The sequence below is a fragment of the Guillardia theta genome (genome assembly GCF_000315625.1).
Source record: "Guillardia theta CCMP2712 unplaced genomic scaffold GUITHscaffold_116, whole genome shotgun sequence".
Taxonomy (NCBI): Eukaryota; class Cryptophyceae; order Pyrenomonadales; family Geminigeraceae; genus Guillardia; species Guillardia theta.
In genome coordinates this window covers 129812-154358 of record NW_005434558.1, presented here as the reverse complement: position 1 = coordinate 154358, position 24547 = coordinate 129812, and the positions used below count along the sequence as shown (strand labels likewise).

At 51.4% G+C, this 24547-nt stretch overlaps 7 protein-coding genes across 7 annotated transcripts; 2 read left to right on the top strand and 5 right to left on the bottom strand.

Moving 5' to 3' along the window:
- Positions 1-2250: 2250 nt before the first annotated feature.
- On the top strand, positions 2251-3367 carry GUITHDRAFT_146079 (hypothetical protein; the record flags this gene model as incomplete). Its single annotated transcript, XM_005822963.1, has 8 exons — positions 2251-2320; positions 2376-2507; positions 2548-2714; positions 2757-2850; positions 2902-3002; positions 3045-3098; positions 3180-3236; positions 3290-3367. 8 exons carry the CDS (start codon positions 2251-2253, stop codon positions 3365-3367), a joined length of 753 nt encoding a protein of 250 aa, XP_005823020.1.
- Positions 3368-6482: 3115 nt separating this feature from the next.
- Positions 6483-8665, bottom strand: GUITHDRAFT_117828 (hypothetical protein; the record flags this gene model as incomplete). The annotated part of the gene is made up of 2 exons (XM_005822962.1): positions 6483-8458; positions 8521-8665. The coding sequence occupies 2 exons, from the start codon at positions 8663-8665 to the stop codon at positions 6483-6485; spliced, it is 2121 nt and encodes a 706-aa protein (XP_005823019.1).
- A 1875-nt stretch (positions 8666-10540) lies between these two features.
- On the top strand, positions 10541-11539 carry GUITHDRAFT_90093 (hypothetical protein; the record flags this gene model as incomplete). The annotated part of the gene is made up of 2 exons (XM_005822961.1): positions 10541-11215; positions 11339-11539. The coding sequence occupies 2 exons, from the start codon at positions 10541-10543 to the stop codon at positions 11423-11425; spliced, it is 762 nt and encodes a 253-aa protein (XP_005823018.1). The 3' UTR covers positions 11426-11539.
- A 206-nt stretch (positions 11540-11745) lies between these two features.
- Positions 11746-12766, bottom strand: GUITHDRAFT_117826 (hypothetical protein; the record flags this gene model as incomplete). The annotated part of the gene is made up of 6 exons (XM_005822960.1): positions 11746-11848; positions 11899-11948; positions 12176-12253; positions 12307-12481; positions 12541-12611; positions 12680-12766. 6 exons carry the CDS (start codon positions 12764-12766, stop codon positions 11746-11748), a joined length of 564 nt encoding a protein of 187 aa, XP_005823017.1.
- Positions 12767-13250: 484 nt separating this feature from the next.
- On the bottom strand, positions 13251-15236 carry GUITHDRAFT_117825 (hypothetical protein; the record flags this gene model as incomplete). The annotated part of the gene is made up of 11 exons (XM_005822959.1): positions 13251-13349; positions 13467-13517; positions 13580-13678; positions 13736-13838; positions 13902-13967; positions 14024-14224; positions 14274-14452; positions 14503-14617; positions 14675-14727; positions 14783-14823; positions 14882-15236. 11 exons carry the CDS (start codon positions 15234-15236, stop codon positions 13251-13253), a joined length of 1362 nt encoding a protein of 453 aa, XP_005823016.1.
- A 712-nt stretch (positions 15237-15948) lies between these two features.
- GUITHDRAFT_165845 (hypothetical protein) lies at positions 15949-17632 on the bottom strand (the record flags this gene model as incomplete). Its single annotated transcript, XM_005822958.1, has 9 exons — positions 15949-15999; positions 16217-16283; positions 16355-16504; positions 16551-16597; positions 16722-16846; positions 16987-17038; positions 17091-17120; positions 17252-17544; positions 17600-17632. Coding segments are annotated over 9 exons (848 nt in total), but the record flags the coding sequence as incomplete, so codon positions are not given.
- A 1077-nt stretch (positions 17633-18709) lies between these two features.
- On the bottom strand, positions 18710-19345 carry GUITHDRAFT_44602 (hypothetical protein; the record flags this gene model as incomplete). The annotated part of the gene is made up of 1 exon (XM_005822957.1): positions 18710-19345. A coding segment is annotated over one exon (636 nt), but the record flags the coding sequence as incomplete, so codon positions are not given.
- Positions 19346-24547: the final 5202 nt, after the last annotated feature.

The window sequence follows — 24547 nt, the reverse complement described above, 5'->3', positions numbered from 1 at the left end:
TTGCTGTAGCAGAATTTCCTCTTGATGATATTGACATGTCTGCTCTTTGAAAGTTGGCAATTAAAATCGCAAAGAAATACAAATACCGAACATTCTTCATTTTCCCCACCGGAGTCCTCAATCAACCGTGGGAAATTGAAATTCATGGAGGTTCATTCCAAACAGATTCCACAGATTACACAAGATGATTGAAAAACTTCCATGGACTTAATTCCAAGTAGTGTTGCAAGCCGAATCAAATATTTTTCAGGGAGATCAATTGCAAGTAGTCAGAAAGTGTTGCCATGACACCTCAGTACCAAAGTACATGGTTCAGAATGCTCACATGGAACTAAACATCGAGATGTGACTTTATTTTAAACTTGTTCCATCTTGCATGTTGCGCTGATGATGAAGGTATGTTTCTTTGTTCATAATCATCTGCATGGCAGACTGCAAGCATCATGATAGGCTGCTGGAGAGCCTGAGGACTGAGGGGAAGTTTGGAGGCAAGTAATGCCTCGAACAATCGTGTTGGAACAGCAACACGAGCAGTCGCTAAGTTCAGAACTTCACACACGGCCACTGGATGCTGCCATGATGGCCAGTCACTGCCAGACTGCCCCGGTGTCACACGGAGTCACTGCTTCACTTGCCTTTGCCGCTGTGCATAGAGAGCCGCTTCAACACTCACCCCAGTCACTCCAACCATGACTCAGTGACGGCAGTGCCTTCAGTGATTGGATTTCGAATTGAATTGAAGCCTTGAATCAGATCGGCCCATGATGACTCAACGACTCCCGAGGCCGGTACGGCTAAAGTCCTCTGTATAATTTAACTTAACATTGAGCAACTGATTGATACCAGGCTGGTACGCATACTAGCGGATACCCGGTACCGCACGGTAGGAACTGATCCCTTTTAGGGCCTCGGACTCGGAAAATGACGCTCAGAGCAGCAGTAGCAGCGCGGGGAAGAACTGACCTATAGCCTGTTGCGATGCTCCTCCTCCTGCTCCCTCCTGCTCCCTCTTCCCTCCGAGCTGCTCCTCGGCCTCCCACTACATCTGCCCGCTGACTGAGCCGATTTATCTGATGTGCTCTCTATTCTGAATTCCTCGGCAACATTTTGATACTGCTATCGCACTTTTGTCACCGGGCGACAGCATAGCCAGCGCTAGGGTAACCACACAGGCAGGCCAAGTACATCAGTCATGCTTTCGATCTCTGATTCTCTACTCCTGTGATCTCACACGGATCATTCTTGATTGTTTTGAGCATTGACATGATAAATTCAAGCTTCACGTCATACGGCTTGACGTGCTGCATGCTTCTTGCCTTCTTGCTTAATCCATGTAGTCAAATTCAGTCAACCTGTATTTGTGCTCCTGCTTCAGATGCTTCTGATAGAATGATGTCATTGAGCTGTAGAGTAGCTCAAAATTCATCCGTTTCTCTCTTGAAGAATAATTTTCTTTGTGCGTCAGGCGGTACGAACTTCCTTCACAGAAGCCTATTCCCTATTGACTACTTATCGGCGCAAGACACGATGGTGAGAAGTGAATCGTGAAGTAGCAATGGTTTGCAAATTCGTGAAAAGCTTTGCTGTATACTATGAGGACGAACCTGCAACCTGTTTGTACGGTGAATATGTTACCTTGCAGTGCCTGCATTCATGTGAACAATTGATGATGAGAAATGTGAACTTTCACTTTGAAGGACAGATTGTACAATCGTGCCCATGCTGGAAAAACACTTCTGATCCCATGACGTGCAGCCAACGTCTGCTAAAAAGATGAACTGGAGGATTGACAGTGACAGCGATGAAGAGAGCAAGGATCATAAGCCGCTAACGACCGTAACAGCTTTAAGATAGTTCTCGGGCTTGTGTTGATCATTTTGCAACAGGCACCTGACAGTTTGGCATCAAGAAACACCAAGCGATACAGTGCAAACAAACCCCCCATTGTTAAACAAGGTATTGTCTCCCCACGAGCCCGCTTACCGGAACAATGAAAGCTGATGACATTCAAGATAAGAAAGATGCATCGAAACAACACCTGCATCTTCCAGTTGAGACCATTGAAGATCATCATAAAAAGATTGCAATCCAGTTTTCTTCTCGCAGGGGAGATCAGGTTTCTGTTGATTTCTTGAAAGTAAACAGCGCGCTCAATGTCTGTAGGACGATACCGAGAAAGCGGAAGACGTCAACAAGAGTGTTTCAAAGTCTCCATTTTTGACTCCCAGACGAGAAGAAGTGGAACTAGAAATGAGGCGATCCATGATGTTCGATTCAGACGACTCCGACGAAGAATTGTCGAGCTTTCCAAGCTTTCTAGGTAAAGGGTGCCCCTGTGCTTGCTGCAGACTCTTAACTAGTGTCATCTCCTGCAGTGAACGACTCGAGCTTTCTTGGCAAAACGCATGCAGAACATCTGAATGTGACTATCTCGCCAACTGTTTGGAGGTCGCTTAGCTTGTTTCCTCCAGGGATCAGCGTCCTTGATACCACCACAGAGCCTACAGGTGAGAATGAAAGCTGTTATGACTAGTTCACTGATGAAAGAAAATCGCAAGTCCAAGATCTGCGTTGCAGAAGCTAGCTCTCAAGATCCGCCAATGGCGGCCAATAAAGTGCTGGCAATGTCACAGGAATCCAGGTTGTCGGAATCGTTTGGTGGACTGGACATGCTTGAAAAGCCATCTGCACCCTTGACATCCGAAAAGCGACAAGTAACCAGCTTATCGTCTAGCTCTGGTTGAATTTTGTTGCAGGCCGGAACCCCAAGGTCTGCAACAACGGGTAGCAGGATGCGATTTTCTCGCGTTTTGGATCACCAGCGGGAGATCAATGAGAGCGGAAAGAAGGGTAACGACGTGTGACCAGACAATACTTTTCTCACAAACATTACATTCTCAGATAAAAAAGAAGCTGAGGATGTTAACGACAAGTCCAAAGTGCTGTCAGAGATGGAGAACAAACTCAATGGAACTGTCGCAGCATTGAAGATGGAATTGCAGGTGGAGGACTAACATTCAAGAAATCGATCTGAAATCAAGCAGGAACTGAAAGATGAGCTGAAGGCACAGAGGTTGATACAGAAGCAAACATGCAAGGTATTGCAATTTCCAGTTGACACACATTTACATACCAAGAACGCATTTTGCTACCTCTAGTTGTTGACAGCACTTTGATAGACTATGGAAGAAACGAAACGCCAACTTAGCAACGAGATTCATATTCTTCGGAGCCAGGTTTTCTTCCACCTGCCTGTGATATATGGAATTCCTTTTGATATCTTGTACAGCTCAAACACGTGCAAGATAAATCGATGATTCAAGAGCCACCAAGGCAAATGATACAATTCTTCACCTCCTTGTTCTGACCTGCTTGATAGAAAGAAAAAGGACCTTAGCGCACTCGCGAGCCCGTGGAACAGAGAAAGATGAGCTAAGTAAGGGGCAACGGCAGGAAAAGTCTTGAGAAGATACTGAGTGCAAACTCTATCACGTGTGCGAGATGCTTGAATGTAAAAGATGCTTGGATGTAAACGCGCACCCAAGAGTTCCAGTCCTTACTTTCTCATCCTATGGTTTATCAGCAATCCCCCCCCCATTCCTGGCAGCCCCTGTGTTATCTTGAATGCCTGGCCTTCTCGTATGAGGTATGAGAATATCGCGAGTCAACCTTATCCTCGTCCTCCACACGACCCCGATGACAACCAAAGAAAGAGTAAAAGCAGCCGACCTTGCGCTGATTCCCCCTCGGCGATCTGTTCCTCTCTTCTGAAGTACGTTCGTTCGATGAGGTGCTGCTCGCGGTCGAGCCACCAGCCACCTTGAAAGATTGATTGTTCGAGATCTCCACTACCCGCCCACTCGCTTTTGCTTCCGCGTACAACTTGTTTAGTTCTTCCAATTCGTTCTTTGGTTTGCCCTTAAGGTCAGGCATTGAGCTTTCTCAGATTTTTCAATATAAGCTTAATGTGGTTGTCGTTTTCCTGTAGACACGGATGATCAGAAATTTGATGAAAAGCACAGTAAAAGTTTCATGTGAACGAAAAAACAATGCATATATTCAAGTGTAGTAGATCCTAAACTGCCATGAGAAGAACGAAGTTTGAAGAGTTGCTTGAGGAAAGAACAAAACAGCTTTGAGGGGGGAACCAACGAATATCAACAACTTTGGTGCAAGGAGACTTGCATCGCACAACAACAGTGAAAAATTTATCATGTACAAAAGGAATTACAAAAAAGAAGAGGATGGTATAAAAAATTTTGATTCTTGCTCTAATACAATCTTTGGACATAGCCTAGTTCCAAAACCGGCAACATCAAATTCCTTCATTCGCTTCGAAGGTGAGATCACCATCACCATCATCGTCGTAATCGTGACCATAAACATAGCCATCCTAGTTATTCAATCATGATCAACATAGTCCTGCAAGCATTTTCATCTCCTTCATCATTTCCTCGAGCTTGAATTCTTCTCGTCTAACTCGCTCTTTCTGCCATCTTTCCCGCCTTTCAACTCGCCATCGCTTCCTCGACGTCTTGGTCAAATTTACACCCACCCACCCTTACCTAATTGTTTTGTACCCTTACCCATCAATGGAAGTATTTTCTACCCGGTGTCTAGACCCTTCAAGGACCCCTCTATTCCCTCTCAGAATCGCCTCCATATCCTTTGGATATGTCCTACCCACCCTGCTCCAGCCTCCTATCCCAGAAGAGACGAACCGAGTTTTCCGATGAAGTACCCTACCGTCCCCAGCTACCTTTGTACTACCCACCCCTTCTCTAGGAACTATCCCATAAACATATCAAGGCCAAGGACCCCCTTTGAACCCCTTCATACCACCCGTATAAGCCACACAACAATCCTTTTGACCCTCCCTAGCTTTAGCTCTCGTGAAGCTTTTGTCTAGACGTACCCCCACCTCTCCCATCAGCCCCGCTCCTTGAACCCGGTCATTTCCTGTCCGCTGCAACACACACCTCCTCCACGTGTATCCCCACGTTACCGGCCTCGCCCGATCGTACCCGTACCCCCATGAACACCTCAAGGACCCACCCTTAAATTTGGAGTACCCCCATCTTCCTATTTGACTGGCATAGGCCCGTCGTACCCACACGTGTTTCATATCTGTCCCTTATGTCCTTACCCAGTGTACCCCGCCCCCTTGAGTTGTCACTACCCACCTCCCCATTCTGGTGTACTACCCCCCACCGTACCGGCTGTGACCCTATGTGTACATGATCGACTGAACGAAAAGGAGCGATATGGAGGATATTGTCATTGATTCTCACTCTGACCCTATCCTTTGGGTGTATTTTTAACATCCAATTGGGTTTTCTGACTGTGGGCCGGAACTTCAAGTTCCGCTGTCACCTACCTTCTTCGTCACTCATAAAGTTAAAAATCCTTTTACTCAAAGTTAAGTTAAAAATCAGTGCGAAGACAATCATAAACCGGGCTACCGGCGTACGGTACGGCCCGAGTACGCCGGTCGGTCGGTCGGCCCGGCCCGCCCGGCTCCGACCCACCGTGTCGGCCCTCCACCGTGACGGCCTGGTAGTCACAATAGACTCAGTTACTATTGCTGGCACTGCATAAGATGGCGCGGGGGAATGGTCCAGCGCGCTGCCAGCGAAGTTCTCGCCCGGCCGTTTGGCCCGGCAGTGCCGCGCGATCGGACCGTGAGTCACGGTCAGCGCCGCCGGCCGGCACGGCGGCCGCCGGGCGGCCCCGTCAAGCCTCCCGGGTCCGAGTCAGGGGCCTCGATCCGGGACTGAGTCTCCACTGAGATCGGATTGTCCTCGCACGTACTAGGGCGGCCCGCCCTGAACGCCCGGCGGCGCGCGGGCCTTTAAGTTACCGGCGTAGTTAAGTAAAATTCTGAGTAAAATCGGATGTGAACTTGCACTCAGGCACCGGCGGCGCGAGTCCGAGTCCGACCGGGTGGCAGCCGGGCCCGCCAGGGCCGCACACTGCCATGCATCATAGCCTAGTACGGTGGCCGCCGCCCCCGGCGGCCCGGCCCGGCCGCCCGGCCGGGGCCGGCCGCGTGGCCCCCCGGCCGCTGCGACCCACGCCACTGACCGGCCGCCCCCGGCGGCCACACCGCCGGCCGGGGTGAGTCGGTGGCAGACGGACGGCCGGGCACCGGCGGTCACGGTACTCCGAGGCTCAGTACGGTACTGTCGGCCCAGTCCGACCGTGACAGAGTCACACTCCGAGCGTGACCGTACGCCCGGCCCATGGCCCGGCCACGGCGTCTCGGATCCGGGCCGAGTAGCAGGCCCCGTGGCAGAGTCACAGCGCGGCGGCGGCTCAGTGTGAGCCTGTGCGCCCCCCGCCCCCCGGGGGCCCGGGGCGCGGCCCACTGGCGACGGTGGTACTACGGTACTACTTCAGTGTAGCCTCCGAGGCTCCGTCCGGGTGGCCGGCATGATTTGTCATTGAAGTCAGAAGCCTTGAGTGATTCAATCATTTTACTGTCATCGCCCCCTCATATTCCTCCATCGCACATATCGCTCATGCCCGTCTTTGTCCTTGATTGCATAGAAATGCTCATGGATCAGAAGCAGCTCGAAAGTATGATGATCGACCCCCAGAAGCTCAGCGTCCCCTGTCTTGAGCTGCAGGTTCAAGGCCACGTCTCGGTATCCTCCAGTCTCGTACGCATTGAAGCTGCTAGAGTATCGATTCTTGATACGGCAGATACGGACGTTGCTATCTGCATGAATGATCTGCAGGCACTTGACAAGGCTTGCCGTGTCGCTGAACACAATCGACTCTCTGCAGATGTCCAAAAGAAAGGAGGCGTCTCCTCCGTAGCAACGTATCACCTTCTCGATGGCTCTGCTCGGAGCTTTGAGTCTTTGTGCGAGAAGATGCTCGCTAGAATTTGACATGTGCTCTTCCAAGTCCTCGATTTCATGTGCACCATGGCTAAGAGCCCCCCCTGAAGCCTTTGCCCACCCCAATACCACCTCTCTCATCAGCGGATACACCATGCAAGCCTGCGTATACAAAAAATCCAAGTTGGTCAGTGGTACAAACTCTTCTCCATTTTTGCTTCCAAGCCTGAGCTGCTGAGATAGAAATGATTTCAAACGTCCTTCGACAGCTTTGGCATTAGGCAATTTCAATTGCTTCGCTACTTCGTGAACATTTTTGACATTCAACATTTGCCTAGCTTGCTTGGAAGTAGTTGAGATTTCTTGGTGAATCTTGATTGAAGTGTTCTCTAGATCAGTTAAATCTGATGAGCTTGATCCTTCTATCATCGAGAGGAAAACGTCATTGTATTTGACCAGGTCTTCATTCATGAGCCGATGAGCTGAAGTAGTCAGAAGCCTCATTCTGATTACATTATATAACACAAAACAGCAGGGGAGGATGCCATACCCCAAAAGTGCGAGAACGTCAAAACTTCCTTTCCCTTTATACGTTGCCGCACTCGACGCAATATTACAGCAGCCATAGAGCATGATACTCAATAGTAGATTCTTTTCTGCCCAGATTGCAAGAAAAAGAATGAAAAGCAATGCGCCCATCAGCCCTTGCAGGACAATTGATACGATGTCGTCCACATTGTTCTCCATATGCCATGTGGTTGCCCTGACAGGAACATCGCATATTGATATGATCATAAGTACGACGATGCCGGCTAACACTAAAGGCTTTACGTAATGCTCCTTTTGGATCAGAATGAAGACGATGGAAAATGTAAACAGTATTGCAACAATCGTATAGCAAAAAATCCACAAGAAAAAATCCATGTTGACTGTTGTTACCGGGCCCCACCGGAAAAGTGCAATCCTGCGCGCGCTGTCAATGATATCAATCCATCCTCGCCAACTCTGCTTTGTGAATGTGATGTTGTCCCTTGTGTAGTGCAGTGTAAATTCAGACCAAATGTATGGTTCGCCTTGAAATGGCTCCTTCAGAATAAAATAAATCCCATTGAATTTCATAGGTTCTCCGTAGGTTTCAACGCTGAAGGAGGTGCTAGCAGTCGTGAAGCTGTGTAAAGTTGTACTCTTCTCGTACAGCCGTGGCCCATCTCCCCATGCAATCCCAAAACTCTCCACCTCCAGTTGAAACTCGTCGGATGCCATTCTCCTCCAGAACCGGGGCCTGCTACAGTTGAACGACTGGCCTTCGTATCCTACAAGCGGATAGACAACGCCTTGACACAGCATGATGGCAGAGATAGCGAACGATAAAGTGCACAGGAAGATGTAGGCTCTCAACGGTGCCTTCGACAACCCGCTGGAGAAGGGTTTCGCTGTGAAGAAGATGCTGTCGGAAGGGGTGCTCTTGAGGTGAAACACTTCCCTCTGCATGCAGTCCTCCAACGACAACTCCGTTCTTGCCAAAGCACTGATGCATGCGGATGTCATCAGGTTGTAACGGTTCAAGGTTGAAGAGACGAAGTTCGATAGATCAGCAATGTCTTGCTGTCCTCCTGAAGCAAGTTAAAGTCAGGACGAAACAGGACGAGAACAGACATGTTTAGCGTGTTGTTACCTGAGTTGAGGGGCGGAAGGGCAATGGGCGCTCCAGGAATACCCTGGTCTTTACAGAGCTCGGTTATAGGTCTTCTGTTCTCAGCAGTGTGCGAAGCGTCGGGTGAATCATCTAAAGGATATATCGTATTTCTTGTTCCGTTCATATTCCCTGATTGCAATCCAACTGCAGCAGCTTGCCAGGAGGCGGCCGTTGAACGGTTACGGCCCGTACGCCGGCGGCGCCGGTCCGTGGGGCCGCCGGCCCGGGGCTGACGGCACCGGGGGCCGGCCGGGCGGGAGTCCCGCTGAGCCTCGGACCGACTCGGAGTGCCCGGCGCCCGGCCGGGCCGCCCCGCCCTGGTCACGCGACCAGTCACGGTGCCGCGCCACACTTTGACTCCCGGACGGACGGTGGCGGCCCGCCCGCCGGGCCGGCCCGACCCGAGTCCGTCGGAGGCCCGAACTTGAAGGCTGAGGCCCCATCCGATGATCCGGGCCGCCGACGGCCGCGTCAGTCCGGGGCCGTCCGGCGGATGATCAGGACCGGATGGCCCTCCGGGCCCGGCCCCGGCGGCCGCGGGCGGCCGCCGACGGTACCGGCCGGGCGTCTCCGGCCGCACTGCGGCATGCCGGCATCCGATCAGATCGGATGCCGCGATCATCGCTACCCGGCGGCCGGCGGCTGATTGGGCCCGCCACATATAAAGGTCCTGTAAAGACACAGGCGCAGCAGATTTTACGGGGTAGTTACAATGAAGACGAAAGCATAAATGGGGGTGGGGTAGTACCCGCTATACTGACAATTATTAACTGAAATAATTTTGATAGTCTCATCATTCCTTCCATCCTTCGGGGTGCACAGCTTTTCAAAGGGTGGGTGCTGATGGGTGGGGTGGGGTGGGGTGGTAGTATTAATCAAGATCTTGTAGGCTCGCCTATTGTGAGCTTTGTACGATTTCTTTCGAGTAAGTTTCAATATCTGAGAAATATATTTCAAATATAAAATATTTTTATATTGAATCGTTCGAACGAAAGGGAGGTAGGTATTGGGTATGTATGTGGGGGTTATTATCCAAGGGGGTCGTTGCGTGGTGCGCTGGGTCTATGCCGAATGACGAAAGAACATGGAAGCTGGGGCGGGGGGGGAGCGAGAGGAGGAAGAGGAGGGAGATCGTGCTGATAACATTCTTAGTTAGACAGGGTTGCCAGTATCGAGAATATAGTCTACCCTCACCTAGAGTGAAAACCAGTGATGGAAGGATATGTTCTCTGGAATGATCCTAGGGACATTGGTCCTTGGTCCAGATCCTCTGTCTTTTTGTTTGAAACCAACCAGGATAGACCTCTGACAGCAACTTATTATTCTCTTTGCCATCAGCTCAAGTGCTTGAGTACATCAATGTCTTGCTTGAACCTTGTCTTTACCTGCCACTTTCATCTTGATGTCTCACTCAACCCATCAAATACTTGATCTACGACAGCATTGAGATCAAGTGTTGGAACATTGGTCATGGTCAATCTGGTTTTGTTCGGTTCTGTTCTCATTCGTTTCTTTGCTTTCTGATATTGTTCTGATGTCTCGATGTGTTCACAACCCTCGTGTGCCTCTACCCGGGCAGCTGTAAAAGTGGGTGAAATGTCGATCGAGCACGATTTGTTCTCTTCAGCAGTGAGCGTGTCTTGCACTCGTATCTGTTTTTTCATCTGATTGTGTGATGGCGGAGCAACCACAACTCTTACTTCCAGTTTCACATTCATGCTCCAACAAGTCGCGTAACATTTTTGTGACGGTTCGTGTGCCAGGCGCTGGTACTTCTACACTTTCCAACCGTTTGAAGATGTACGCCAAAGTTGCAGCTGGAGTTGTTGCCCTTGCCGGCATTTCCTCCTCTTCCGCTTTCTCTCCCTCCTCTGTCCTCCCCTCCCGTATGGGTGGAAGGGCAGCGGTACAGCCCTTGTCCAGAGCACTCAGGGCTTCCAGGCCCAAGGCCTCGCTGTCACTGAGGATGCAGGAGAGCGGGAGTGACGCTTCCAATATCATGGTGAAGGAGCTCGGGGGAGAGAGCGAGTTCTTCGGAGTGGACAAGGAGGGAAATCCTGTCAAGCTGACCCTCGCTGCCAAGGAGAAGCTCTACCTCGACGCCACCAGCGCCTTCCACAATGACGGCAAGTCGATCCTCTCAGATGCCGAGTACGACAAGCTCAAGTCAGACTTGGCCTTCGAGGGAAGCTACGTGGGGCTGATGAGCCGTGAGGAGGTCAAATTCATGGTCGCGGCGAACCGATACCAGGAGGGGAAGCCCATCATGTCTGACGAAGAGTTCGACTCGCTGCGAAGGAAGCTGAAGCAGCAGAACAGCCGTGCTGTGATCCACGAGGTCCCGACCTGCAAGGTAGATGGACAGACGTGCAAGTCCGATCTCATCCCCGACACCACCAAGAACGCGGTGCTCTACTTCCCTGCCCTCATTGTCGTCACCATCGTGTGGTCGGAGCTCGCCTACTGGTTCACCACCCTGCAAGGAGGATCGCCCAACCCCCTCACCTCTCTGGTCATCAACTCTCCCTTCATCGCGGGCTTCACCTGGGCCATCACAAACTTCCTCCTCTTCCAGAAGCCATTCGTGACCTCCGTCCAGTGCCCACGCTGCCAGACCTACCAGAACATCTACTTCGGTGACATCCTCTTTGTCAGCGGCAAGACGGAGGACGTGGTGAGTTTAGAGATGCGTCTCAGTCTTTCCTCTCCCCTGTCTTGAACGTGTTGGGAGTCGTTGTCTTTGCTCTTGTTGCTGTTCGACCCTTGCACTGGTGATGGTTCTGACTCAAGTTAACAGGTCGAAACTCAATGCGTCAACAAGGCCTGCGCTTGCAATCTCGTCGCCAACAAGCAGAAGATGGTCTGCGAGTCAAGCTTGCAGTGATTCTTCTCTGCTCAACTTTACATGTCGTCCTCATGAGACGGCCAATATCTTGTCAACATAACTTCAACTACTGTGTCCATACCCCAGTGATTGCAATACATCAACATTCAAGTGCTAATGTCCCATATTTCGTGTCTTTCATCACGGGTTCAAACAGACTGTGCCGCGAACAAACTAAGCAATCGTTGAATGGTAACCAGTTACAACCTTTGGACAAAGAGAGCAGTTTGCTCGACAAATGAAAGAAGAAAGACCATTGATGATTCCGAAGCTTGTGATCATCAGGCTGTAGTTTATTCTTCCTTGCATCACCCACCACATCACTTGGAAGCAGCAGCAAGTTTCTCCCACGTCTCGGGGAACTTGAACTCCGTCTTTCCCTCCCTCTGACGAGAGATGAAGCCCACAACCGGCATGGTACACCTGCTCGCCCGTCACTTCCCTTCCCTTCCTGAGGCACAAGAAGATCCGACCAGTTGAGGTACAAAGTGACGTTGTCCGCAGAGCTTCGGATGCCTCGACCCTGCTCCAGATGTCAGCGTGATGATGAGCGGAAGAAGCAGGCGGGCTTGCAAAGAGTACATGACACGAAAAGAAACAGCAACACGATCAACAGAGGAGAGGAGAGAATATCTACAGCATGCTAGACTTAGGCACGAATCCATGCAAGAAATATTGGTCAACAATTCACCGGGAAACCGGGAAAAGAAAATTGATGAAAGAAAAACGCCACCAATTAACAAATCGCACCTGATCAACTAGAGGATACTCGTTGTGATGCCGGGGCAACAGCAGAGTTTGTGACTTTCCGACAGTCAGCTGAGCGTCCTGAACGCCAAGGGTGAGAAGGAGACTTGCTGGAAGCTAGACGACCCTCCCACCTTGACGTTCTCAATCACATAATCCCAGATGACAACTTGGTTCAGGCGATTCAGCTCCGTGCTGTATTCGGCAGTGACGTAGAGGAAGACTAGCTTTGTGTTCCACGTGAAAAGGGATCGCAGATCTGCACTCATGTCGAACATGACTCGAGCTTCTGCATTCGGCCTCTTGGGACTGTTTTGCCGGGTCAATGGCAGAGGATTGGAGGAAGAGGAGCGATAGAGAAGCCTTACCCTGAGCCAGGAAGGCGATTCAACTTGACATTTTCAATGGTTGCGACGGGAACAGGCTTGTAGAAGGCAACCTGACAACATACCATGAGTCTCACAGGGCATCACGACTTGAAGATCGAAGAGTTCGGCAGGTTCGTACCGAGAGCGCGTTCAGGGCAGACAGAAAGGCAAGAACTGTCACGGTGAAGGTGAACAGAGCGTTGAGTCGGAAAGTCCAAGAGTGCATCCTAAGAGAAGATGAGGATGAAGTGCCTGTGGCTGCTGCTTGCGGGTTTCAGGCGAGCGTCACAACCGTTGCTTCGGGTGGCTTGATCTCCCCTGCACCCAGGAGCGAGATGGGCACTGCAGATAGATGGGTTGATCAGGAGGAGGAGGAGAGAAGAAGGGACGAGATGTCTGACGTGGGAAGGGGAGGAGGAGGAGGAGGAGGAGGAGAGGCGGGTTGAATGCTATGTCGCGGCGGCCACGAGAGGGAGCATATACTCTTGCAGGGGTAGGGGTGGTAAGAGTACCGGTGTTTGGAGAAGGCTTGCAATAGTGCTACAGCCCAGGTAGGGTCATCTTGACAGGGGTGATGAAACTTCAATGCGATCACTTTGAGAAACCCGCCTCAGATAAAAGATAGATCCGAGGTGGAAGACACAAACGGCATTTATTAACTTTAAATTTACTTTATATTCGCTGCCTCCCCGTAACACTTCTGGGTCGGGTCAGCCGATCGCCGTTCTAGGGATCCCACATGGGACTACAGGACAAGACGAGTTGACGATGCGACGGGGAAGACAGTTGAGCAAGGACTCGAGCACTTGCTGGAGCATCGCAAGTCAACGACATCGAGTTTCATGTCGAATCGAGACTCCAACATCATCAGCAGCACATGCAAACATGCAAACATGCAAACATGCACACAACACGTGATGCCGCACCTGAACTTTGATCAACAAGCAAGTCTTGACCCAAAGCTTCTGGTGCTCGCTCTGTTCACAAAACTCTTCAGGCAAGGCGTCTGATCGCCCTGGCGGAGAGGCGTTCGTGTTACCTGTGGGCAGTTGACGGAGACTGAGATTTGCTTGCCATGAGACGACAAGAGGATCAAGAAGAAATGAGGAACAATCATCGCTCGGCACAGGAGACATGTCTGGAATCCAGTCACGGGGATGTGAGCTCAATCACAGCACTCGCGCCCTTCACTGACCTGAGCAAGCTCGGAGTCGAGCTCTTTCAGTCTCTCATATCTGTTCGCAGTCTCCGGGTGTTGAGATACAATCGCATCGTCGTCCTCCAGGGCTTGCAACGGCCTTGAACAGCAAATTTGAACAAACACAGGATAAACACAGGAGGAGACTGGAGGATCAAGTTACCTTCCTGTCAAGGTCTCGAACATCTTGACGAGCAGTTCACCGCTTTCCTCATCGTCATCCTCAGCCCTGCGGCAGGGCCAGTCACCGAATCAGGCGGCCCCGGCAGCTTCGCCTCCCCTCACTTAGTGCTCAGCTCCGCAAGGTCTGGAACGAACATTCGGAAGAAGTCTTCTGCGATCCGAAAGTCGTTGGATGTCAACGTGCTCCACGTATCGCTCAGAATCTTTCTCCTTGTCTTTGCAGACACATGCTCCGCAAACCAGCATTCACGGAATGCCACCTCTCCTAGTCTCTCGGAAGATGTAATCACGCTTTCCAAGAACCTGTTTTGTTGCCTCACGCCAACAGACAGCTCTCGTGATCGACTCTCACCTTCTAAACTTGAGCGCCTGAGTTTTCATCTGGCGAACAAGCGAGGAGTTTCCGGTCACTCGAGTTTCGAGTCTCATGTCGTCTAGCTCCTTGTTCACTATGTCTTCGAGGGTGGGGATGTAGCTCTTCAGTGCCTTGAAAGATTCCTCGCTCGTTACAAACGTGTGCTCAACTCTGTGCTGTAATGACACTTGTCATCGACCGGAACATGTAGCATGCATTTTCTCACCTCAGGAAGCTTGCACGATACCCCTGCAACTTGCATCTCCCCTGTTTTCTTGCCATTGGAACGAGTGATGGAGAATAATCGCTTGCTCTTCCCTGGTGAAATCTGCTGTAGTTTTCTGAATAAAACGAAATCGTGACCACGTCTAGAGAACAAATATGTTATAACTTCCGACCTTGTTCTCAGAACGTCCCCTGCTCCATCATATAGCTTTCCATTCAGAATGATCTAGTTTGAGTCAAGTAATCAAGAAGAAGGCGGATTTGTTAAGGATTGAAAATACATTGATCTGTCTTGAAGCATTTCCGTATTCATCAGCAACATCTAAGAACAAAAAGACACTCATTTGTTAAATCTTATTCTGTCATATTTTCTGAAACACCTGGCTGCTTTTTCTCCACAAACCTGGATCTTCTCTCGTTGATAAATTTGACTTGCTGACTCCAAGTAGATTCGATCTCCACAGGCTTGACTTTCCTCGGCTTCTGCGATGTTGCATTCTGAGACAAGATTGCATTTCCGTGGATCAAAAACTCCTTGTCACTGAATCTTCTTCTAAGTTTTGCCTCGTGGTTTCTGAACATGGAACTCATTGCCGTATCGCTTGTGCTGATTCTTGGCAAGGTAGGACGAGGCGTTCTTTCAGATCTGAAATCGTCTGCTGTTCGAGGGATCGACGACATGGGCAGAACATAGAGGCGCTGCGAAACTCCATGCAGCTGGTGTTGAACTTCCATCGCTTTGACACCTTTGATATCCACAAAATCACAGAAAGTCACAGATTCGAATCGTTTGCGAGGTCGCCAATCTGTAGAATCGTTGAGGGATCGTCTTGTAGTCTGTCAATGGTATCGTCTAAAGCTCAAACATCGAACTAGATTTCTTGTGACCTTCCCTCCCCTAGCCCATCGCCAACCGGTCAGCCAAACAACAACACGTCTATTTTGCAACGATGCAGCTCAGCATTCCAGAGCTCTTGACGACTCGATTTAGTTTTCCATGTCATCATTTCGCTGTCTTGGTTTTGCACCAGGAGGCAAGGTTGATTGTTCACAAGTGATCAAGAGGCAGAGTCGCTTCGCTGTACTCATAGGGCCGCCTGTTGAGGGCCGGACATCAATCGAACTGCTGTCCAAGACTAAGAGCAACTCATCGTGTGCTCTATCAGTGATTGGGTTCGTCTCCTCATTGTCGACATTCTTTCCTTCTTATCGCCGGTTGCTCGCCGACCGCTGCCATCGCCACTCGCCTTCTTCACTGCCATAAACTTCCCTGCCCCCCCATACCCCAATAAAGACAACTCGGCACTACCTTCTGATTTTCACTTAACTTTGCAGGATTTAAGGCACTGATTTCAATAATATTCATAACAGCCTAACTAGTGTCAGACTACTTCAATAATATCATGATTCAGGCTTTGAATGTGCCCCTGCCGCCCTCAGTCTCGGATCAAGATGAGTTAAGACCCCAGTCATACTGTTGATAGCGAACTTCGAGCTCCTGCCAAGAAGTCAGTACTGTGCTGGAAACTCAAACATCAAGTCAGGCGATGAGGACTAGCGGCCGACAAGCCTCGTCAAGTCTCGCTGACTGTGAGTCACTGGCCGGGATGAAGCTTTCGTGAGCCACACAGCGGCACTGCAGCAGCATTGGACTAGTCACGGTATCCTGAGGCTACCACTAACTGAGAAGACGAGCATAAACTCGGATCCTCCACCTTGCCAGACTCGAGGAAGCGAGAGAGAGCATCCTTCTTATCCTCGTCCAGGTACTTCTTCACAAACCTAAGCGGTCACAGTAGAGCAGATGCCGTCAGCTTGCGCTTCCAGGCCAGGCAGCTGGTATCAAGAAACACCTCAAGGTGGAGATAGGAGGTCGTTTGCGGCGTGAAACCAAACATCCACACGCGCAGACACAAGAAGCTTTCTTGTCTAGTTCATCGTTGCAGCTCATAGCTGAGACGAGAGGCTTGTCGGTCGAGTCTGACTGGAAGTCGTTCTCATACCTGCCAAGCAACGAGTTGGTACCAGTCCCAGACAGGCTCGAGGCACCATTCGAATATCTGAGACATGTACACCACTCCCTTGTCTTGGTCCACCTGCCATCGCATCCCCCCAGTCAGCTGTCATCACCCCTCGCTTCCCTGATCTCCACCTCTCCCGCTCCCCCTCAGGCCTCCTCCCAGTCTCGTCTCCCCTGCCTCGCCATGGAGCCCGGCTCACCTCTATCGACCTGCAGAAAGACCTCGCCGCCTTGTCCAGCATCGCGTCCAGCTCTTCGCCTCGGTAGAACCTGATCGGCGGGCATCCTCTAGCCCCGCAGTTGAGCGCGAAGTGGATCCGGGGGTCTGTTGTGACAGCCATCACCTCCTCTCCCAAAGCAGCCATGCCCCCGACACTACCACCCCACCCCTCCTCTTTGCCTGCCTCTTGCTCCCTCCGTGTACCCCTAGTACCCCCTCCTCGACCCTCCTCGCACTCTCTCTACCTGGCTTCTTGCACGCAATGCCCGCACGGGCGTCTCCCTCCCCGAAAGGCTTCTGCATCCTCCCAGTCAGCCTCGCGCTTTCCTCCCCCACTGCCCTGCCCCACCTGAGCGAAGGGGTTGATGGTCGGCGGACTCTGGTAGGAGCGCACGACTTAGACCTCTCCCACACCAACTCCCACACCAAGCCCGCAACGACGCCCTGACTCACAAGCCCCCAGCCGCCTCCAGCACCACGGTACACCAAGCATGCAGCATGGGCGATCACCTGGTTCCCTCTCAGCACCCCGTTCTCGATGTCGTTGAGGGAGAAGGTCGCCCCCCCGATATTGTAAGCGGCTTCCGCGTACATCCTCAGCCGCGACAGCAGGTCCTTGGGCTTCCCGAGAGAGATGATCGCGTCGATCACAAGGCAGTTGTACACGTTGATGAAGAAGGCTACCCGCTCCTCTTCTCCCATGCTCCTTGTGTCTACCTCCCTCAGCCCTTCTGCCAGCGCCTTGTACCCCGCGTACTCTTCGCTCGCCGCCATCCCCCCGTAGTCGAGCTGGGTCCCGTCCTCTGCTCCTCTGTCAGCCGCCCGGATCCCCAACCACCCTCAAGCCTATCGCCATACCTGACAGATGCCTCCCGTACAGCGTCGTCATGCTCCGGCGCAGAGCAGCCGACAGGTCATGTATGGATGATGATTTGTTTTGGCCTATTTTTCCACATTATGCAGTATTTCATATCATCGCTGTTTATAATGCATCTTGCTCGTAATTTTTCCTTTCCGCTACTCTCACTGCCATGGTGAGTTGACAGTGTCAACTTGTTTTCTCACTTCATCTCCTTCTCTGTTATCTCAGCCTCGCAGTTGGTACATTACTCAGGCTTGATCGCTGCAGGCATCATCACAGCATAGCCGACTTTACAGCCGTTTACATCTTATCTTTTCTCTTTACTGCCTGGGGAATATGGCAGGGACGGATCTCCCTCCGACGGTACTGAGGCCTGGCCGCACCGGGCCCGGTCGGGCCCGGCGACAGTGACTGACCCATCACTGGCTGGCCGGCGAGTCCGAGGACAAGAGAGCTTCTGAGCGGCCTAGCCTAGTAGCGTCACTGTGGGAGTTTGCGGGGTAGTCGGCCTACTACTGGGCCTCAATAGCTTACTTGACTGGCACTTTCAATCGACTCGTACTGATAGGCTGCAAGTTTTAGCTGGTTTGAGGTAATTCTGGTATCGTCCTCGATTCAGCTTGTACAACTACAAACAGCGGGAGGAAACGACAACAAAACAGCGATGTGGAAGAACTAGACTAAGCACTATCATCCTTATTGCTTGTGATTTAAGAATATTCTTGCTGCTCATGCTCGTCTTGTTGCTCGTGCTTGTTGGATACCAAAAAACATTTCCTGCCGTGAATTCGCTGCTTCACGTTGAGAGCTTGACAACAAATTCGATATCTTCAGTAGATCCTGTGCATGCTGCTAGGGGGCGCGCGACACATGGGACAAAGCCTCGTAGCCGCTGCGGTATTGCACAGATCGCAGAGGCACCTGTGACCGCAGGGCAGGAAGGCCCACCTGCGCTCTCTTTCATTGCAGATGACGCACATGTTGTCGTCGTCTTCTCCAGCTCCGTCGTCCTCTCGCGGTCTCTTGCATCTGTTGCTATCTTTCATGACGCTCTCTATTGCTTGACTTCTAAGGGCTTCATCATATTGCCCTTGTAGCTTCAACTTCAAATCTTTGAATTCTGGCCGGTCTGACTGCTTCTCCTTCCAGCATTCCTGCATGATGCTGTATACTTGATCAGGGCATGACTGGGGCTGAGAAAGTCGCGAGCCCGTGAGCACCTTCTGTTCCACTTCTTCATCTGAAGTGTTGTAGAACGGAACTTTAGCGTATGTCCACACCTCCCATAGGGTAACGCCGAACGCCCACACATCGCTCTTCTCCGAGTAACGTCGTCGCTGAATACATTCTGGTGCCAACCATCGGACTGGTCGAATTGTCGATCCTGCCGTGCTCACGCCCCCAGCTCCTTCTCCATACCCGCGGGAGGCCATGATCGACAGCCCATAGTCGGCTATCTTGACGTTCACCCTGAGGTGATCCTGCGGGACTAGACTGAAGACAAGCACGTTCCTTGCTGCGAGGTCTCGATGCACCACCTCATACAGGGCAAGCTGTACCATCCCTTCACAAATCTGCATGGCCACTTGCAGCTGCACCAACGGACTGATCGTCGTCTTCCTTTCGGCAAGTTCCGACAAATGTGTGTCCAACGAACCCATGGAAGCAAACTCTGTTACCATGCAGAAGTCACCAGATTTCGGCTCGGTGGTGATGGCGAGGAGTCGAAGGAGGTTGGAATGAAGGCCCAGAGTCTTGAATGTCTGCACCTCCCGCTCGAACTCCTCTCTTCTTCCAGCAGCTCTACTGTTTCTGATTTGAAGGATGGCAACATCAGTGTATCCACAAGACTTCTTCCATTGACCATGGAACACAGTCTTGAAAGAACCAGAGTTGAAATACTTCACAATGTTGAAGACTCGAAAGTCTACCCATGGAATGGCATCGGGCTGAAACAAGGAATGTCAAGATACTTCGAGGCTCTAGAGATGTTAGTGATGACCTGCTGCATGACGTTGTTGTGATCCCTTCGCTCGTCCAATCTCGGCTCCGGCACCAGCTGACTAAGTAGCCGCTGCAACCACAGCTGCTCCTGCTGCTGTTGTAGCGGCGGTATTGGCGGTGTTGGCGGTGTTGGCGGCGGCGGTGTTTGCGGCGGCGGCGGCGGCTGCCGTTGTGGCGGCTGCTGCTTCCAAGGCTGTTGCTGCCGCCGCCGCCTTTCCTCTTCCTGGTTTATCCTTTTATGCTCCCTTTCCCTGTCGATTGATTTCTGCCTGTCTTCCAACAGTTTTTTCTCTCTCCAATCCAATTTTTTACCAGCTGCATTCTGGCTCTGACTTGTTCCCTGCTGGCTTCGAATCTCGACTCCCTGCCTCGCCCTTGGTATTTGTTGACTTTGCCGTTCTTCACACTGGTCGCACCCTCGCTACCAACAGGATCCATCAGCTGATAGAGCAGACCGGTATGGCAACAGACCTGGAGTTGTAACGGCAACCAATTCCACTTGGAGCACTGAAAGGCAATCTAAGGAGACGAATAGCCAAAGATCAGCCGACGAACTTACTTGCTGTCATCATGGTAGCGAACCCCCAAAAAATCAATATCACAGTGACAGAATATCAAGACACGAACAACTTACACAGCACTGCGAAGATTCCGTACCATTTGAACAAAAACCCTCAGTCAATTTCCTTCCATCTGAGGCCTCTTCTCTCCTCGCCACTTACCCGCTGTCCTCGTCAGCCCAATGCAAATTTATCGACCCAAGTGCCATCCCAAGCCGAGTTATGAAGATTTCATGTAAGCTCCTATCCTTCTCTTTCTCCGCCCTCTCCCCTCATCACATACCAGCTAACCATGTCGGTCCATGTTTCCATCACCCCAGCCGCCCCGAATCAAATTGGCAACACCAACAGTCAACCTATCGTTGCCTCTCCCACTTTCCTTTCTCGATACTTACATTGGGCTATCCTCGTAAACCCCAAGTTCCCCGCAACGCCGGCATTTCCCGATCCAAGATGTAAATATCAAATCATTAGAAATCCTCTCTTCTTCTTTCCTCTCTACTCTCTCCTTTACTCACCAGCTGTCCGCGCCATCAAGCATTGTCCCCGTCCCCATAGTTCCGATCGTGCAAATTGCGAACCCTCCGTCAGCTCCCGCTAGCTTAGCTTATTCCATCTCTCTCCTCCTTGCATACCAGCTATTCTCGTAGCCCATTCCCAGCCCGTGATCCAGTCGTTCCCGATCCAAAATCCAACAGTCATGGTCAGCCTACATTATCCTCTCCTCTCCTCTCGTCTCGTCTCGTCTCGTCTCGTCTCGTCTCGTCTCCTCGCCTCTCCTTTACTTACCAACTGTCCATGTTATCATCCAATGTCCCCCGCCCACGCGTCAGTCCCCGACCCAAGTTGGAAACGCCAAAATAAGCGCCATTCCTTCTCTCTCCTTTCTCCTCTCCTCCTTACGTACCAGCTGTCCTCGTATTCGAAACATCCAACCCATCATCGATTCGTCCACAATCAAAGTGTGTAAACATCCATTGTCAGCTTGCACTCTCCTGACTCCCTTTCTCCCTCCTCGTTACTTACAAGCTGTCCCTGTCAGTCCCATGTCCCCCGACGCGCCCATCCCCGATACAAGTCGCAAACATACGTCGTCAGCCCCTTTCTTCCTTGAATCGTGCTCACACTTACGAGCTACCACCGTTAGCCCCATGACAAGTCGGCCCAGATCCATGATGCAAACACCCTCTGTCAGTCCCTTCCCTCCTCGCTCCCTTCTTCTCTCCTCAATACTCACAAGCTATCCTCAAGCGGCCCCCAACATTGCCGTGCGACCGCCCCCGATCCAAGTTGCAAACACCATCGTCAGCCCCTGCCCTCCTACATCCTCTCCCCTCTATACTCACAAGCTGTCCTCATAGCCCCATGTTCCGTGTCCAAACCACAAGCGCCAGTCCCCGATCCAAGTTTCAAACGTCCTCAGTCAGCTCGCCATCCTTCCTCTCTCCCCCTCTCTCTGCTCCGCACTCACCCACTGTCCACGTAAGCCCCCGCGTCCCCGATCCAAGAAGCAAACATCCTCCGTCAGCACGCTATCCTCCTCCCTCCTCCCTCCTCCCTCCTCCCTCCTCCCTCCTCCCTACTTACAGGCTGTCCTCGTCAGTCCCCATGGCCCCAGCCGTCCCCGATCCGATCCAAGTTTCAAACACCCTTCGTCAGCTCCCTATTCCCTTCCCCCCCCCCCCGTGTCTCCCTCCTTGACACTTACCCACTGTCCCCATATGCCATATGTGTTCCACATAGCCCAGCCGATGGAAGTTGCAAACCATCCACCGTCAGCCCCTAGCCTAGCCACTCCTCCGCTATCCTGGTTACTAACCAGCTGTGCCCGCAAGCCCAAGGTCCGATGATCCCACCGCCCCGCATAGCAGCCGACGAGACAGATCCCCGATCGAAGTTGCATAGACGCAGCGTCAGCTTGCTAATCTGCTCGATCCCACCCTTGTCTCTCCTCCATACTCACACTCTATACAAACAGATGTAGAGACCAGGTAATGAGTGCCGCATCAAGATAGCATAGACCCACAGTCAGCTCCTATCATCCTCCACTCTCTCTCTGTTGTTTTATCTTACCCACTGCACTTGTCAAGAGTCCCATGGTTTACCGAATCAAGTTGTAATGCGAAATCTCCAGTCAGTCCCAATCCTTTCGTTCTTCCTTTGCTCCCTTCGTCTCTTCCCTCCTCCTCTTCTCTTGTCATCACTCACCAACTATCAAAGATGATTGATGTTTGGTATATCGTGCGCCAGATCCAAGTTGAAAAGGTATCGCATTAGTCAACATCTTTTCTCTTCTTTATCCTCTCCCTCCTTACTTACAAGCTATCCTCATTAGATCCAGGCCCCCGGCCATACCCGATCCAAGATGCAAAGGCCATCGGTCAGCCCTTGTCCATGTCGTTTCCATCCTCTCCCCTAGATACTTACCCGCTGAGAAGACAAACCCAAACCCGAGCCAACACCCGATCCAAGAAGCAAAGTTCCTTTGTCAGTATCTTCTCCTCCCTCCTCTCTCCTTGAAACTTACATCCTAAAGGATCGAAAACGAGAATCCAAGAATTCCAAGTCGAGTCCGAGTTGAAACCAACCATCATCAGACTATATTCGTTCCCACAACTCTCCTCTCTCTTTGTCACTCACCCACTGTCCTCGCAGGTCACCGTGTCCACATCAAACATCCCCGCCGTCCCCGATCCAACAACGGCCCTCGGTCAGCCCCTATTCCTTCTCCCTCGCACTCCCTCCTCACTCACCAGCTAGCTCCTCCAGCCCCCCGTTCGCCCATTCACAATCCAAGTTGCACAGACCCACCGTCAGATCCTGTCCTTCGGTTTCGCAACCCCTCCCCTCTCATGACTCACCCACTACTCCCATGAGAGCGTTGACCGCACCCCAAAGCGTCCCAGGTTCAAGTTGCAAAGATCCATCGTCAGCAGAGATCCTTCTCTCCCGCCCCCTCCTCTCGTCGTCACTTACTCTCTGTCCGCGTCAGCCCCATATTCCCGCAAAGCACCGAAGCCATCACCGATAGTTTATCCATCATCAGCCCTCGTGTATTGCTTTCTCTCCCATCCTCTGATTACATACCATCTATCGTCGTCAGCGGCCCAGATCCCCCCATCAGTGGCCAGATCACCACCAACCAAGGTTGTAAGCAACCACGTTCAGTACTTTCAGTTTCTCTCTCCTCCTCCTCCTCCTCCTCCTCCTCCTCCCCTCGTCACTCACCAGCTATACAAGTCATGCGATGATTGAGAAATAGAGTTGCAAACACCCTCTGTCAGCCCCCATCCTCCCCTCTCTGCTTCATCTCTCTCTCTACTTACACTCTAGAACAATCGATCAACAAAACGTCCCATGCGCCCCCGTCGGGAGTTGCAACATCAAAAGTCACTTCCTACCTCCTCTCTCTTGGTCACTTACCCACTATTTCGGCGCCGCATGTCCCCCCACATCCCCGGAGCCGTACCCGATCGAAGTGGCAAACGTACAACATCAGTTCCTTTCCCCCACCTCTGTCACTTACAAGCTTTCCCCACAAGAGCCCCCGTCCCCCCACCCGCAGTCATCCACCAATTTCCGATCAAAGTTGCAAACATCATCCGTCAGCTTCGATGTTTCTCTCCATCTCTTCTCTTCTTATTACTTACCCACTGCCACCATAAGCCCAACAATCATGTAGCCATCCCCAATGAAATTTGCAAACACGCATCGTCAATTTCCATCTCTTCCACCCTCTCCCTCTTCTTCTGCCCGTTACTTACCAGCTGTCCTCGTCAAGCACCGTGTCCCCCACCATCATCCGGCCATCCCCAATCGAAGTTGCAAACATCGAATGTCAGCCCGCCGTCTCTTCCTCTCGCTCCTTACCTTCTGCTCATGCCAGCGCCACATCCCAAAATTTTCCCAGAGAGTATTTCCGATACAAGTTGCAAACGCCCTCCGTCAATCCCTATCCTCGTTTCTCTCCCTCCCTTCTCTCTTACCCGCTGCTCATGCCCCATCACCCCAGACCGTAGGAGACAAAGTCAATTTCGAAGTTGAAAATGCTCTGAGTCACTCCCTATTCTTTCCTCTCTTCTCTCTCCCTCTCTTACCGGCTGTCCTCATCCACCCGCTCAGCCCCGTCAAACGATGATCAAAGTTGAAAACAATATCCGTCAGTCCCATCCTTTACAATCGTACTCTTCCGCATTACTCACCCTCTGAAGGACCATCAACAATCCATACAAGGCGTTCCGAACCCAAGTCATAAGATCACAACATTATTTTTGCCTTGCATATTCTATTGAGAATGATACAACTTTGCTTACCGCCTTGAGTGAAAACAGGTTTGACGCATTTGGAAAAAGAGGAGTTACGTGTCGAACAAAGATGAAT